General features: G+C 43.5%; 1 protein-coding gene across 1 annotated transcript in view; it reads left to right on the top strand.

Moving 5' to 3' along the window:
* The window catches only part of CHD6 (chromodomain helicase DNA binding protein 6), a 211,602-nt gene that overhangs the window by 74,433 nt on the left and 119,706 nt on the right, over window positions 1-17,463 (top strand). The window contains exon 3 of the mRNA XM_082671502.1: window positions 7,553-8,073. Within this exon, the coding sequence (XP_082527628.1) occupies window positions 7,553-8,073 (521 nt within the window). The remainder of the gene's footprint in view (window positions 1-7,552; window positions 8,074-17,463) is intronic.

Here is a 17,463-nt window from a genome sequence, read left to right as displayed (position 1 = left end):
ATCAAAACAACTCTGAGTACTCAGAGTAGCTGTGACTAAAGGTCGAGATATATGAAAAGCACCGTTCCCTGCCCACACATAGTATTCCTAACTCCGGGCAATGGTCTTGCTGTGCCTTGGTATGTGGAAATGGTATTGGCCAGGGTTTGCTTAAGTTCTGGGCCCAGGGGCTCTAGTAACCCAGGACTACAGTGAAATTACAGGTGGGCCAGGAAGGAAGAGGTAGGAAAATAGTCTTATTCTCTCTGTATTTGTTGATCTACTTGGCTTAGAAGATGTCACAAAAACATTTTAGAAGAGGTCTCTCTTAGCCTTGGTTGGCTGAAACAAACATCATTGCACTTTGACAGATTAGATAATTGAATCACTTTGAGCCTTTGGTTTACTCATAAAAGCCATAGGTATTTGGAAAAAAACCTCGTGGTTTCTAGAAACAACACTTGTTAACAAACAGGCACTTATTAAGTATTTTCCTTCTCTCTTCCTGACTCTTTCCTGTCAGCATTTAATTCAATAATCTACCTGCGCCCAGCTTTTGTCACCACATGGAATTAACAAGGTTTAGGTTGACTTTGCCTAAAGATTTAAAGTAGTCAAAGAGTCTTGAAACATCGTAAGAGAAAAAGCCACCACCACCCCATCCTGTTTTAAAAGCAAAAATATGAAAATAGAGGTGGAGACTTGACTGACAGGTTCAAGGGCTTTGGGGTAGAGGAGCTTTGCAGAAATTAGATCGTCAAATCTGTTGATCACTCTTCAGTCCTTAGCTTACCTGCTCCTCAGCAGCATTTGACACCTGTGATCATTCTGTCTTAAAATGCTCTCATCCTCCGGTTTCTGTGAAGCAACACTTTCTTACCCTTTTTCCCTCCTACATCACTGGCCTGACTGCTCCTTCGCCCTGCCTGTAGGTTCTTCCCCCTCCGGGGACCTTAAGTATTAGTGTTCCGCAGGTTAGGTCCTGTTTCCTCTTCTCTCTTTATCCATTCTTCTTGGGCGGTCTAATTTATTCTCATAGACATTTCCCTTGGAAAGTGTATCCAAGAGCGCCCTGGACACCTCTGCCTGAAACCGAACTCTTCTCCTCCTGGTGCGAACCAGCTGTGACCATGTGAGGAGCCATGTAGGACTGAAATACCTGCTTCATCACCCAAAGCACAGAACTCCTGGGTGTGGAAGGATTGAATATGCTGAATACAGGGAAAAAACTCACAAACACAGAGGGGACACAGAGACACATGCACACACTGACATTGTCCTTGTCCCTCCTCAGATGGGTCTTGCTCACTCAGCCTCAGCACAAATGTATTTGCCAAATGAATGAGTCCCAGTGCAATTGCAGTGTGATAAAGGCAAGGATATGTGGGGTTTTCTGTCTTTACTGTATTCCACAGGCAGGCCGTAACTATAAGGAGAAAGAGAAGGTGAAACAATAAGACAATTCTAATTCCAACTGGAAAGTAGCTTTGCCACCTGGAATGTCCACAGACCAACTCAGTAGTAGTAGTAACTACTTCTTATTTTGTATTTTCATTTTGTTATTTGGACTTTTAAAAAAAGACAGATCTCAAACTTAGTTAAGCTTGTCTGCTTTTGTGTGTGTGTGTGTGTGGTATGCGGGCCTCTCACTGTTGTGGCCTCTCCCGTTGCGGAGCCCAGACTCTGGACGCGCAGGCTCAGCGGCCATGGCTCACGGGCCTAGCTGCTCCGCGGCATGTGGGATCTTCCCAGACCAGGGCACGAACCCGTGACCCCTGCATTGGCAGGCGGACTCTCAACCACTGTGCCACCAGGGAAGCCCCTTGTCTGCTTATTTTTATATTTAGTCGATTTCTTGATATTAAGTAAGTCTACACAGAAAACACTTTCCTCTCCCTGGGGAAGGTGGAAGACCCTGAAGCGATGGGCAGCAGGGGCTCCCTGGGCCGCTCACTGCTGGGTTGAAATTGGAGGAAGCGCTTCTGGGTGAAGGGTGTGCAGGGGCCTTTCCAGCCCGAGTGCAAAGTACACTCTGCCCTGCCCTCAGTCAGATGTAATCATAGTGCTGGCGCCTCTCATATTCTGCCTTTGATTCCTGAATACTGATGATTTGGAGGAGTGTGAATTGTCTGGCAAACAATTTTTCCTTCATTATTAAAGTCTATTACATCTATGTGAAAATTTTTCTATTATAAGTATATTGAAAGCAATATTCTCATTATTGAAAATTTAGATGTCTGTTTAATAAAAAAAATTTTAAAAACCCAAATTTGCACAGCCCCAAACGATTAACATTTTGTTTATTTTCTCCCATTCTTTCTTCTGTACACAGGTATTTGTTGTCATTTTTGTTTACACATACAATTTTGTAGATGTCTTTTTTCTCTTTTTTCAAATTGAAAATATTAATTTCATCCAATAATCATATGATTGAGTTTTACTGTAAGCCACAAAGATCTTGGGGAACACCACAAAGTCACTGTCTCATGAAGCTTACCTTCTAATCATGGGAAACAGGTAAAGGCAAACAAATAATAACTTAGAGAAATTTTTGAAAAAAGAAGTGAAAGTTGCCCACAGTGTTATCTCCCAGACATAATGATGGTATGTGTCCTAAATTTATTTTAAAAAGCTAATGTTGGGCTTCCCTGGTGGCTCAGTGGTTGAGAGTCCGACTGCCGATGGAGGGGACACAGGTTCGTGCCCCGGTCCAGGAACATCCCACATGCCGCGGAGCGGCTAGGCCCGTGAGCCATGGCCGCTGAGCCTGCGCGTCCGGAGCCTGTGCTCCGCAATGGGAGAGGCCACAGCAGTGAGAGGCCCGCGTACCGCAAAAAAAAAAAAAAAAAAGAAAAGCTAATGTTGATATAGCCTTCTTAAAAAAACAAAAATGGGATTAGATCATAGGTTTTCTTTTTTTACTTTCCCACATGTTGTGGACACTTTTTAAATGTCAACTAAAACTTTGTGTAACAGTGGCTGTGTAGTAGTATTCTGTATGATGGATGTGCTGTTAATTTAAGCATTTTCCTAAAGGTCGACAAATAGAGTATTTACAGTTTTTTACTCTATTAAAAATAATTCTGTATCAGATATTCTTATACATAAACCTTTGGAGTATCTAAATGTTTCCTTAGTTTATGTCTCAAAGAGAAATTGCTCACTTTAAAAGCATATCCAAAATTAAAATTTTAGTATTATTGCTACTCTCTCCTACAAAAAATCTTTTAATAGTTGATGCTCCTGCCAGCAACATATGAGAGGACCCTTTTCAGTATATTCTTACATTGAATTTTTTAAAATTGAGATACAATTCACATGCTGTAAAATCCACACTTTTAAAACATGCAATTCAGTGGTTTTGGTATAGTCACAAGATTGTGTAAAGATCACCACTATCTGATTCTAGAACATTTCATCATCCCCCAAAGAACCTTATGCCCTTACTAGTCACTCTGTTTTTTCCCTCAACCCCTGGCAACCTCTACTTTTCTTTTTGTCTCTATGGATTTGCCAGTTTGGGGTATTTCATGTAAATGGAATTATACAATATGTGGTCTTCTGTGCTTGGCTCCTTTCACTTAGCATAATTCTTTCAGGGTCTATCCATTTTGTAGCCTGGGTGATTTTCTTAGATTCTAGTTTGACTTTCAAGTACTTGAGAGATTCTTAGGGGGATAACCCAGGTTTGTCCTTGGACCTCTGTTTGGGAAGCATTGACCTAGGCTGTAGTCTTTCCATTAGTTCTTAAATCCTTTACAACTGACCCAGAACCTGTTTATCTAGATTCACATTTTTAAGTGTCTTTTCTAGGCATATTGTAGGTTGATGGTCTTTGATCAAAGAAATATGTTTTATTACTATCAGTGCAGTTTATGAGTTATCATTGTTGCATGTTTCATCAGTCAGTCTCTCTCAGTTTCATCCTTGTGTTCCTAGATGCTAGTCTCTTTAAATTGTCAATGTAATGTAAAATGTTGTTACTGTGGTGCATCATCTGAAGTCTGTTCCTTTTAGGGCCATTTTCAAAATGGTAATTTAGGGCTTCCCTGGTAGCGCAGTGGTGGAGAGTCCGACTGCCTGCCGATGCAGGGGCACGGGTTCGTGCCCCGGTCCGGGAAGATCCCACATGCCGCGGAGCGGCTAGGCCCGTGAGCCATGGCCTCTGAGCCTGCGCGTCCGGAGCCTGTGCTCCGCAACGGGAGAGGCCCGCGTACCGCAAAAAAAAAAAAAAGGTAATTTAATGCCCTTCTTAGTGGAAGTTGAAACAAAGACTTTATTTAGGCTCTTTACCTTTTCCCCCACTGACCTTGAGAAACATGGAAGAAATATGTTTTGTCTTATATTTTTAATCCTCAGCAGATATCTTTTCCAGGCTCCCAACAAGGTGCCTTATAAATAAAAGCATTTCTGGTGGATTATTGACTTTCAAGATTATAATTTCATATATTTGGTTACTAATACCTGCCTTCTGGAACACTTCCTCCTTTTTTTTTTAAAAGAAGGTGTTGGGGGTAGGAGTTTATTAATTAATTAATTTATTTTTGCTGTGTTGGGTCTTCGTTTCTGTGCGAGGGCTCTCTCTAGTTGTGGCAAGCGGGGGCCACTCTTCATCATGGTGCGTGGGCCTCTCACTATTGCAGCCTCTCTTGTTGCAGAGCACAGGCTCCAGATGCGCAGGCTCAGTAGTTGTGGCTCATGGACCTAGTTGCTCTGCGGCATGTGAGATCCTCCCAGACCAGGGCTTGAACCCGTGTCCCCTGCCTTAGCAGGCAGATTCTCAACCACTGCGCCACCAGGGAAGCCCACACTTCCTCCTTTTTAACACGGGCTGATTGTGCCTCACGTCTTGTCCCAGCTCTACCAACTTCCTAGGAATACATCTTGACAAATTGCTTTCTCTCTCTAAACCTCTAAATCTCTATAAACAGATTATCTTATCTGTAAAATGAGAAGTGGACTAGACAACTCTCTAGGATTCCTGGGAATAGAATTGCTGGGACATCAGGTAGGTATGTGTTTAGTTTTATAAAGAACTACCTGACCTTTTCCTAAAGCGGTTGTGCACACCATCACATTTAACGTTTCTAACCAAATGTAATCATGCTGGCCTGGTGGCCTGGTTCCCTGACATGTGGTGAAATACTCAACGAAACAAGCATTTGGCCAGAGGATTCAGATCCAGGCTTCTCGGCTCACTAGTTGTATGGCCTTGGGCACATCACGTAGCATCAATAATCATTCATTTCTCCATATACAAAATAGGCAGCATGATGCTAAGTTTGTAGGATTGTTGAAAAGATTAGAGATGTCATGAAACATGCTTTGCATAATTCTGAGCATATCCATTTGATGTCTGTCCAGTAGCTGCTAGCTGCTATTACTGTTATTGCCTAATGATTGAATATCCAGTTACCACCACGCCTGCCTGAGATACCTGCTCAGCTTTTTGGAGAGCCCCAAAAAGAGAGACCTTGACATGAGGTATGAGTTGAGGAGAGAGTCTCACTTTGACCTACAGAGTGCTGCCTTGATGGAATTAGGTCTTCAGTGTATTGTCTTTTAAAGCCTTTTAAATAAACAAACCTGTGTCTCTTGCTTTTTTAGTGTGTCCACCTTTGCATTATAAGCAAAAACTTATTCCTTGAGGGCCAAGTGTCCCTGGCACATAATTAAGTAACATCCCAGGGATGGTTATGCGGTCATAGGATCCCAGCTTTAACTGGGTACCTGTTACAGTACTGTTGAGTTTCTTGCTGTCTTTTCTTTTTTTCTCTTTCTTTTTCTTTCTTCCTTTCTTCCTTTCTTTTTTTCTTTCTTTCCTTCTTCCTTCCTTCCTTCCTTCCTTCCTTCCTCTCCCCCTCCCCTCCCCCTCCCCCTCCCCCTCTCCCTCCCCCTCCCCCTCTCCCTCCCCCTCCCCCTCTCTCTTCCTCTCTTCCTCCCTCCCTCCCTAGCTCCCTTCCTCCCTTCTTTTTCTGTCTTTTTATTGTGGTAGAAAATACATAATTATAAAATTTACGATCTAAACCATCTTCTTGTATTTTATTGATTTAAATTTCTTTTAAGTTTAGTTAGTTCCTCTTTTTCCTAAGCCTTAAGCACTGAATCAGCAATGAGGGAGTCAAACTGAATTGTTTTCCCTTTTGTTACCGCCCCCCCCCCCCAAGTAGTGAGTCCTGCCAGAATGACCAGTTCCCTCTGGATTTAGGCTGTTTATGACACTGGACTTTATTTATGATAAAAAATCCAAAAGGATCCTCCTTTTCTTTCATCGTTTTCTCCTGGGATTCTCAGTGTTATGTTTGGGAGTATCAGACTATGAAAGGGAACTGGGAAGAACAGCAGGGAAATACGCAGCTGAGTTTTGCACTCCCCGTTAGTTCCAGGGTGGGCCAGGAAGTCTGAGCAGAGATTGGTAACCAGAATGCCAGAGAGAAACCACACCATCTGGCAAGTGTCTGTGCCCTTCAGCACAGGCCAGGCCCCTTGGTAAGAGAGCAAGCTACTCACAAATGGGGCTGGTCCTAAGCCATCATCCAAAGATGATTGTAACCATCTTCCTGGAAAGCCTGCTTGTCTCTCCCTAAGTTATTTCTTTGTTCCCTGAAACTAGCACCCACATTATTATCAGATTATTGGCAACCCCAGCCTTGTTATGAAATGACAAATGTACTTTGTGACACCAGGCCTGAACACATGAGATAATACCTTCTGCTTCCAAAGGGCTGTTTCCATGTTGTCATGTTAGGAGGCTTCACTTTTATTTGGTGGTGCTCCAGAACAGCTGGGAAATGTTCTTTTAGCGTTGCCTTCAGCACCTATGACACTTCCTTTCTAAAGGCATGTATCACAGTAAAGCATCCTCCTGTACGTTAGTTGGTTTTTGCAAGTGGTCAAAGGTTATCTGCTGCTGAGTCTGGTGACAGAGTTAGATGATCATACAGAAGAACACTATTTCTAGTTAAAAATAAAAGGTGTAGTTTTGAATGATCCAGATGTTCTCATTGACAGTCAAACCAGGTGAATGTTAATGCTGCTTGATGATATGTGAGAGCAGAGATTTGGGGAAATAAAGCAGCACGTTGAGGTTGACCCCACATCCTTATCACCCCGGTGACATCACCTTTATTCATGAATACATTTGAACAGTAACTTGTATATCAGCATGATAAATGCCACTCGGGGTCAGAACAGTGTGCCTAGGATTCGTGTCTGCTAGCAGAATCTAAAGGTATTTTGTGGGAGACTGTTGTCGCCAGTTCTAGAAACGGAGCTTAAAAAGGTGTTTCAGATTTCTGCACGTAACATGGAAATCCTTCAGGTTTTTACATACAAATTACCTACATAATATTACTAACAACTTAGTCCACAAGGGCCTTGCTCCACAAGGGCTAAAGCAAACATAATGTGTGTCCTGTTTGCCACTCTGTGCCCATGACCTAGCACGGGAGGAACTACCACATCTCAGGCACTCAGGAGATGTGGAACAAGTCCATGCATTCAAAGTTAATACCACTATTTGTGTGAAGCTTGCAGTGGAAGAGTAATATGCTTGTCTCTCTCTCTTTTGCAGTTGTCAAATTTAAAAGTTCTGAATCACTCCCCAATGTCTGATGCCTCCGTCAATTTTGACTACAAATCCCCCTCCCCGTTTGACCACAGCACTGATCAGGAGGACAAAACTGAAGATGTTGCCCGTCCCTGTCTGCCCCAGAAGGACCTGCACACTGCTGAAGAGGACGCTGAGACCCTTTTCCCCAGGAAAACGACATCCCATAACGGGACGGAGGACAGTGGAGGAGGCGGCACTGGCGTGAAGAAGAAACGGAAGAAAAAGGATCCAGGAGAGCAAGAAGGGGCAGCAAAGGGAAGCAAGGACAGGGAGCCCAAGCCAAAGAGGAAGCGTGAACCTAGAGAGCCAAAGGAGCCCAGGAAGGCCAAGGAGCCCAGGAAGGTCAAGGAGCCCAAGGAGCCCAAGCAGAAGGACGGGGCCAAGAAGGTGCGGAAGCCCCGGGAGGCCTCGGGCCCCAAGGAGGCCAAAGAGAAGAGGAGCGGCCCTGACTCTGCAGCCAGGACGAAGTCCAAGAAGGCCAGGTGTGTCCCTTTCTTCCCGTCCCGAGCCCCGGGCTCTGCCTCCACAGAGAGGCTGGCCTTGGCCTTACTCCAGCCCCCCTGGACATGACTTCCCCACTTTCAGCCAAAGTAAACCACCTTCTCACCTTCTTAATTAATACTGTGCTTGCAATTTCTTGCCATTCCCTTTGGATTAAGGAGAAGTGAAGTATGTTAGCACACACAGGGTGTCAGGGAAGGGGCGTCACAGGTGTGATACAGGGAGGGCAGCGATTTGGGGAACGGCTGCAGTGTAGGCTGGAGAGGAGCAGCTGTCAGGAGGGCGCACAGTGCTGGGGTCTGGGAGAGCTGTGGGTGTGCGCAGAGTTCCAGGCAGAAAAGGGCTGCCTGGCTCCCCTGGGCTGCGAGCTCTCTAGTGCAGGCCCACGCCTGGTCTGTTTCTCTCATTCGGTATCTAACACGGTGCCTGACATGTCAGCAGGTGCTCAGGAAACGGTGAGTCACTGAGACCAGAGGAGACAGACCGTAGTGACCTGTAGAGAGAGCAGAGGGCATGGGGATAGATTGGCTGCCGGGGTGATGTCGGGGGCCCTGGCTGTAGATCCTATCAGGATCCAACCGTACACTTTATTCGGGGAGTTAAATATTTGTCATCTGTATACAAATGTAATGTTCTTCGTTTCATCTCTTTTTAAATTCTTGGTGGAGAATATTTAAACTTTTTGTGGACGTAAAAAATAAAAACTATGTAACCTCTATATATTTAAGGGGAATTTAAGGAATTTAAGTTTCTAAAATGTAAGTGCAGAGGCAGAGTATAGACCAGGAGCACCCATAAAGATGCAGGGGTTGATGCAATTGCTAACAGAATATAAAGTAATGGGGCCATCAGACCTGTACAGGGTCAGGCATAAAGGAAGTACATTTTAAAGAGAGAAAGCATTTTAGGTGGCGTGTGCTGCTACTCAGAAATTATTTTATGGTTCGGTTCATTTTCAGAAGGACAGTTTGTTGGGACCAGATGGATAATTTTCTAATCCAAGTTAAAACCGCCTTATAATATTCACTCCCTTCTGCCTGGCAGGGGATTTTACCTTTTGTTTATCATAGAGGCTTGGGTGGGATCCCAGGAATGTAGTTCACAGTGAATGGATATAAAATAACCTCACCGCAAGGTCAAAAGAAGTAGGTAAAATCAGGAGTCTGACTAACGAGCAACGTATGGGCCCTGTTTCCGGGTGAACCTTGTGCGCACACACTGATGTCTGATGTGGGTGGAGTGGAGTTTCTTTCTTCTGCCAAAAACTTTCCAAATTATTTTGGAGAAGCTGAAGAGGTTCTTCAGTGTGGCAGCATGTGTGAAGAAGGAGATTCAGACATGAGCTAATGGAGTGACTTACTTTGGTTATTACAGGAAACAAAGAAGAATCCTCAAGGATGGTGTTTTAGAATTAGGGCCGTTAGAGGAGGGTCTGACAGCTCTAATAAGGAGTTTGGTAGAAAGTCATGGGTATCAGGGCTCACTTTAGCCACTGGTCTCTGGTGCTTACAATTTTATCAACTTCTTCTTAAAGGAATTCGTATTTACTTTGTGTGGGATGTGAAACAAGGTGACGGGTATACAGACATTGCCGTAGATTCCATTTGGGGGCAATGAGGAGGAGGCATTTCACAAACCAAGGTTGGATGTCAAATGTATGCATAGCAATATTGAGGGAAATGATTTTGATCTAGTTAGGTTGTATAAAATATAAGTGTGTTGGAGAAGTGCTTCTGAGTCTGCCAACTTAGAAGACAGCAGAACCTCTTGAGGTTTAGAAATCCAGGAGAAACACTCAGAGAGGATGCTAACAGACAGGGCTGGTTATCTCTTTGGGAATGTGGACAAGTTTCACGAGGCTCTCAACCTTCCTTGATTTGGGGGCTGTGTAAGACTGACCTGTTAACATCGTGGAATTCTTCCATGTAGCCCAGATAGGGTTCTGGACTGGTGAGCCTTTCTTGTCTTTTATATATTTATAAAATTGCTTTGGCTCCTTTAATTTATGATTCCCACTAGGCAGCAAAAGCAGTTCTAGTTCTGAAAGGACATTAGTTGATAAGAAATATGTTGGTAATTAAGTCTTATTTTTTGTGCTCTTTGGTTTACTCTCTTGCAGATTGGCTTAAGTGCATGTTTTGATCTGAGCCTTTATTGATTAGCCCCTGGATGACACTCCGTGGTTACAGATGATTCGCTGGGTGCTTGGATTATTGCAGGAGCTTCACAGCTGATTTAAGGGCTTCTGGTCTTTTCCTGCTTCAGTCCATCTTGCCAGCTGCCACCTGGCTAATCTTTCTGAGGCCCTGCTGTTATCTTACTTATGTTTGTAGCTGGTAGCGGTGGTCAGTCAAACCCCCTCTTCCCTCTCTCCTTTCCAGATCAGCTGGGAAATAGTCAGCAGAGATGGAGATAGGAGCTATCAGCTTTATTATTGATGGACCAGATTGAAGGACTTGCACTGGCCTGTGGCCAGAATCGGGCTTCCTGTTACTCACTCAGTTGAGTTTATCCTCCAGAACTGCAGGCATGTCCCTGAAGCAGAGGGAGGACCCTGGGCCCTGGGTGCTTCATTCCTTTTCCCAAGTCTCACCAGTCCCATAGGTCCCCAGTGAGAGAAGGTCAGGGCAGTGAGAGGAATTCTAAGAAGGGCCGAAAATATGTATCCGGTATTGTTCACTCCTTGGGAGTAGGGAAGCATGAAAACATGGAGGGCAGGGAGATGGGATTCCCTCTAACAATTACACCTGCTTAGACACTTCTGATTGTTCCTACTGCCTCCAGGACAAAATCCAGACTCCTTCTTTTCTCTGTTATCCAAACCCTTTGGGGTCTGACCTCTCCCTGCCTCCTGGTCTCTGGCAGCAGACCTGGCCGGCTAGGTGCATCTCCTCAGGCCTTAAATGAGGTACTTGGCTCCCCCTTCTCTGGATCGCTCTTCTCCAGCATGTGATGCCCTTTGTCCTCCTCTCAGACTCCCAAGCCCTTCCCGTTCTTCAGCTCTGAGTGCAAGTCCCACCCAGTTCCTCCACAGAGCTCCCACACCCTGTGCTAGCATGTCCCCTCTGAATTTCCACAGCCCTTGGGGCCTCACTTGTATCACAAATCAAAGACTTTCAGACCTTGAAGAATAAAAGAGATCTAGTCCAGCCCTGCTGCATGCAGCCAGGGAAACAGACCCACAAAGAAGTGACTTGTTTGCAAGGGTATGTCATTAACGCAGACCTCCTGATTCTCAGTCTTATACACTAACCTCTGCAATAGGCTGTCTCTCAATCATAAACCGGTATTTTCTTGTATGTATGACCTGTCTCCTCAACAAAAGTGAAGTGCCTGAGGTCAGGACCACCATGCTTTGTGTCTTTTATGTCCCTGGGGTTGGTCAGCAGAGAGGTTTGTTGGTTGTTGGACACATAGAAGGGGTGTGTGAGTGTGTGTGTGTGTGTGTGTGTGTGTGTGTGTGTGGTTTATATATTATTTTTAAATATTTTATATATATAATTTGTTTTCTTAGAACAAATGGATAGAGCTCTTCTCCCTGAAAATGAGATCCATATAAGATCCCATTGTTAAATAACAGTAGGTGGTTATAATGAAGTATTTTATTCTTATAAATTTTATAATTTTAGAAATGAAAACTTCAAGGTAACTTGTCCAAGGCACCAAGCTAATGAGCAGCGCTGTCAGGATTTGGCTCTAGGCTCACCTGCCTGTAAAACCCACTTTTTTCTCCACAGCTTTGCGCCTCTTTTCACTTTGCTGGGGAAGGTCAGGAATGGATAACAGTGGGGCAATTCCAGTGTCAGAGAAATTGGTTTTTCATTTGTAGGAAACGGCCCCTCTTCTACAGGATTTTAGTTTGCACACTCCGTAGGATCCTCTCAAGGACTAAGATGGCCCCAGCTTTTTCCTATGCTGTTTCTCTTTGCATTTGAGGCAGCAGATAGATGATTGAACACAGTTCCCCTCCTAAACAGATGACAGAGTCTAGCGGATGTTCCTTCAAGGATGATATTAGTAGTGACGAATATCTACGTACTGCCTAGCGGATAAAAACACTCAAGTATACTGGAGAAGCCTTTAAAAAAACAAAAACAAAAACTACCCTCTCTTATGGGGATATATATGTATATGTATAGCTGATTTACTTTGTTATAAAGCAGAAACTAACACACCATTGTAAGGCAATTATACTCCAATAAAGATGTTAAAAAAAAAAACTACCCTCTCTGCCTTTCCCTCCAAACTATCTTGGAGTATGAGCCTAGTTCACTCCTTTATTACATAAAAAGCAAGAAGACTCCTCCAGGAAGCCAAGTTAGGCTCTCTGTCACTTCCCTGACTCTGAAATTTAAAATTCACAAGTATAGTTTATTTGCTTTTACTCTTTTTTAATTATAGTACCTTTTCCCGAAGAGGATGGGGCCGCTGGCATAAGAAGATATACACAAATACACGTACACCTACAAACACATACGCAGACCTGTACATACGTGGACACCCACGGCCCGCATAGCTGCAGCGAGGGGCTCAGAGAGGAAGGCAGGCCTCAGGTTTGCGAGGTCAGGTAGTGTTGATAAAGGCTTTGGGAAAATGCTTTGAGATTAGAAAAGTACTGGGCCAGTTCCTCAGGGAAGTCAAATTTTTACCAGTTGAGAACATTATGTGACGTAGTGGATACTGTCCTCAACAGTTTTTTTACGTCAAATGCTTCTATGTGACTATGAATTTCATATTTCTTTTTTGAAATGGCCTTTAGTAAAAGTCAGCTTCATGGCATTAAAGCACGGCTTGGTGAGCAGGAAAGATGGGCCATTCCAGTGTGCATGAGGGCGTCAGGAGGTAGGTCAGTGGCCCTTTGGGTTGCCCTCAAACCGGGAGCCAGGCGCTCTGACTGCGCTGGAGGTTGCCTTTGTAAGTCAGGGTCTTGAGTGTTGGTGTCCACGTTGTTGGTTGAGGGCAGAGCATAAGTTTTGGAATTTCCACACGTCAGAATGGTTTATGTTCTCTCTCAAAGTCAAGAAGTGAATCAGTGTGCTGGCCCAAGTGGAGGGCTATCTAGCATCTGCTAGGAATGAAAAAACCAAAACGATGAAAAGAAATGAATGGTCTCATTAGCCCCAGCTTCTGTGCCTCAGCTTTTTACCCCCATTTGTTTGGGTTTGTCAACCCAGAGCAGATCTTCCTCTCAAATTCGGTAGGTTTGATAACATCCTGGTAGGAAAGTTTTACGTTTTCTGATTTTTGTCTTTGATGGTTGCTTCTAGAAAGGTAAGCTCCAAACCTGATTATATCACTGTTTGAGCGGTGAGTCAGCTGATAACTGTGTTGCAGGAAGGGTAATAAAATTCAACCAGTTGAGCTGTGCCTCACTGTTCGAAGGTCAATCACCTGTCTTTGTTCAGCGTGCAGATCTTTATGGAGGCCCAAGAGTGTCCGTTGACAAGTTTCTTTCTGTTGGGAGACTTTTTGTATTCTGATCATTTATTAGAAGAAAGAAGACAAATATAAAGACATGAGTGAGTTCTGAGTAGAGACCCTCTGCTTGGAACCCACTGGGCGTTATGTTAAGTAGGGAAGAAATCTAAATGATAATGTCAGAGACCCACCTCTAAAGCTTCGGACTAAGTCACCATTCCTGTTTTTCTGAGAGCTCCTGGAGTGCTTACTCTGTAATTCCCAGGGCTTTCTGAATTAGGATCTGGTGTATAGTAGACCTTTACTCAGGCTGTAAGGAAACAGTTACTTAAACAAAAATGCTTGATGAATACCTTCTCATTTATTTATCTAGTATGTATTTATTGCCTCCTGTGTGCCTTGTTTTGTTTATAAGTACTTTTGTTGGGAATGGGATAGTGGAGGAAGGAAGGTATCACAGGGGTATCATCTATGAGCCTTGTCATTGGGGAACTTTCTCAAGTTAGAGAAACAGCCTTGCAAGTGTTCCAAAAACAGGGAAAAATATAAACAAAGGAAAGAACCTAGTATAACTGTATATAGAATTAGCTGAAAGGATTTAGAGGATTAAGAGTATTTAGGGAGTTCCCTGGTGGCTTAGTGGTTAGGATTCTGGACTTTCACTGCCGTGGCCTGGGTTCTAGCCCTGATCAGGGAACTGAGCTCCCACAAGCCACCTGGTGCGGCCAAGAGAAAAAAAAACAAAAAATAGAGTCTTTCAGTTCTGGTCTAGGGAGTCCCTTAAAAGAGGTGAGTACTGAGCTAGTTATTAAAGGAATTAATAGATGAGAAAAGACTTAAAGCAAAATGGTATTTAAGTAAATGTTCTTTGTGGGATTTCCAGTTTTAAAATGGTAGGCCGAGCATGCATTTATTTTCCCTTCCTCGTCAGATCTTTAATGAAATGACAGGAAGAACAGAAGGGAATAAATTCTTCGAAGATAAGAGATGTTACGAATTTCTGGATGAGGGAGGCCCATAGTATCATACTGATGGGTGAATACTGTGGAGGGAGTCCCAGCTGAGAGCACATGCAGGAGCTATGTCTGTAGCAGAGGTAGAAGTGCTTCCTCCTCACAATGGCCCTGGCAGCCCTGGAGAAGGGCCAGAACTGGAGGTGGCTGATCAAGGGACTGTCGGCAGAGTAGCTGCATGATTATTCAGCTCCAGGCTGAAGTCAGACAGTTACTCTAAAGATATTGAGCAGTCTGCTCTGGAAGAGGGTCTAGGCTCCAAGTGGAGACTGACATCCACAACAAGGGGGCACAGGAGCCCAGGCTTCTCTGCCTTTCCCTGCCCATACCCCTAAAAGGGGGAGAAAGGGGCAGCCACCTGTGTGTGCAGAGTCCCAGGCCAGGCCTCCCATTCAGGGTTGAGTCTTGTTGGAGAAAGTGACTTACTCAGCAGCAGAGAGCCTCATCCGCCACCTGCATTATCAACCTCATTCATCTTAAATAGGAATAGTCCACCAAAGATCCCGAGACCATAGAGGAAAAGCAGCAAAGAAGCAGGAAAAAGAGGAATGACCAGGACAACTGTCCTCAGAAGAAACAATTCAAGGAAAAGGACTTGTAAAGATTTTAAGTTAGTGTCCTCAGATTCAAGATGATGTCTTGTCTGCAAACAGGAATGGGCTATCACGAAAAAGGAACAGTCAGAAAACAAGAAAGGACTAATACAAATTTAAAGCACGGTAGCCTAAACTAAAAGAACTCATAAAAAAACTTGAGTAATAGGGGAGATAATATGAGGTCTAAATTCATCAACTTTTGTATCAGGATGTGAGTAGCTATTGCTTAGTGTTGATAAATAAAGAACTAGAGGCATGAACATATTTGGAGTTAGAGAGGTATCAGTCAAAAGCAAATCTCCCTGGAAAGTGGGATTTGGTGATTGTATGTTTCGTTTGAAGCCCTTCTACATTAAAAAAAATTATTTTCATTTGCTTTTAATCACTTTTAATAAGATTATCTGTTAAAACTCTGCTTTTTTCATCTTATATGTAATGTTTTTGTTTCATTTTTTACTATGATGTCACAGACTTGTATAATCTTTGTTTTGATGGTGCGAATGATATGATTAAAGGGATTGAGGACAAGGAGATACGGTTCACATTTTGTCTACAGATGACTATATCTGCACCCAAACCATTTGTTTTGGGTATGTGTTTTTCTTTTAACCAATATCTATTTTTTAAAATACTTATTTATTTATTTTGGCTGTGCCGGGTCTTAGTTGCAGCACATGGGATCTTCATTGCAGCACACGGGATCTTCGTTGCAGCATGCGGGATCTTTTAGTGGCAGCATGCGGACTTCTTAGTTGCGGCATGCAGCCTTCTTAGTTGCAGCACACAAACTCTTAGTCCCCGACCAGGGCCCTCTGCATTGGGAGCGCGGCATCATACCCACTGGACTACCAGGGAAGCCTCTTAACCAATATCTTAAAAAACCTATGCAGAACTCAGCTCTCTCTGTATAGGCTGGACGAATATGGGCATTAAGTAAAAGTTGGATTAAGTGTGCAAATGAGCTCTCTGGGGTAATGTCCACGTTTTCAGTGCTGTACTTCCGGGAAGAGGATCAGAGCCCGTGGCAAGGCCTGGGTCGGGAGCTTTTCTGGAGAGTTGTTCCTCGAGTGGGGCAGTGGATCCCGGGCTGGACTCCCCAGGTGTGTGCACATCTGCGGAGGCAGTAATTGGCATTCTGAGCTGTTTTCAGTCATCCTGAATTTGGGGGTAAAGGCAACTCACTGTGGCAGTAACTGATTGTTTCCTGCTAGGACTTCGATGGACATTTTATAAGATTTAATTTTAAAATAGGAAGGTGAGTCATTTTGAAATAATGCACTTGGTTTGGTAGATTAAATTTTTTCAATAGCTGGAATCCATGGGGGCAAAGTAATAAAAGACTCATAGCGGTGAGTCTCGTACAGTGTTGTGACACATGCCCAGGCTTTCCTGCTCATACTCAGATCCAGCACTCCGTTTCTAACTCTCAGTTCTAGCAAAGAAAGCTGGAGGTTGGGAACTGGAGATAGAGCTAGGAGGAAAGTTGAGGAAGTCTGTCTGTCTAGTGATTTAATAGTACAGTTCCGTATATGGAAGGCAAAAAAGGTATTTATTTTCCTAATGCAACTGCGGAAAGTAAAGATGTATAAAATCTTGGCCAATGAAGTTGTGTAGAAGACAGGGTGAGAGGGCTTTGGGGCCGAGGCCTACTAATAAACTGTTAATTGGTTATTCCCAACAGTTGTCCTGCATGAATGGTATAGTTTATATGTTGGAAATTTCTTGCATATCATAAATACTTGATAGGTGCTTCTTTAAAACGGATATATGGATATATGTTTTATTATAAAATCAATTTGGGTTTTGTTACTGAAAAAGGGACTTTGAGCCTCTAAAATCTTGTCTGCCATTTTTTTCCATCCTCTAAGTTAGTTTGTTCTAACTCTGAAAGCTGGAAAAACGAGGATTATAAAAATTACACTGCTTCGATCCAGCCTCAAGTGCCATTAAATGGTGGGATTATTCGGCCTTTGTATTATTTTACAACTCTCTTGGTTACAAGTGACATAAACCCAACTTGAATTAAGTTAAAGAAAAAATAATAACAAGTGAGTTCAGTGGTTTTAAGGAATCAGAACCAGGGGCTATACCATTGAGGATTCCACAGAGATCTTTGTCTCCCGCCTTCTGCATCTCTTTGAGTGTCATCTCCATCCTTGACAACTGCTTTCCTTCTCAAGGTCGAACTGTGCCTGCCTGTAACTGTGGGCTCATAGCTTAACAGCCTTGTACCCTAGGAGGAAAGAGATTCATTTTCCTGCCCACTCCTACCAAAAATTAATCTTTTTTTTTTTTTTTTTTAAGGGAAAGAGTCCCAGGTTCGCCTCTCTCGGTCATGTGTCCA

The sequence above is a fragment of the Grampus griseus genome (assembly GCF_964374135.1).
Source record: "Grampus griseus genome assembly, chromosome: 14".
In the NCBI taxonomy this organism is placed as follows: Eukaryota; Metazoa; Chordata; class Mammalia; order Artiodactyla; family Delphinidae; genus Grampus; species Grampus griseus.
This window is presented reverse-complemented; position numbering and strand designations above follow the sequence as displayed.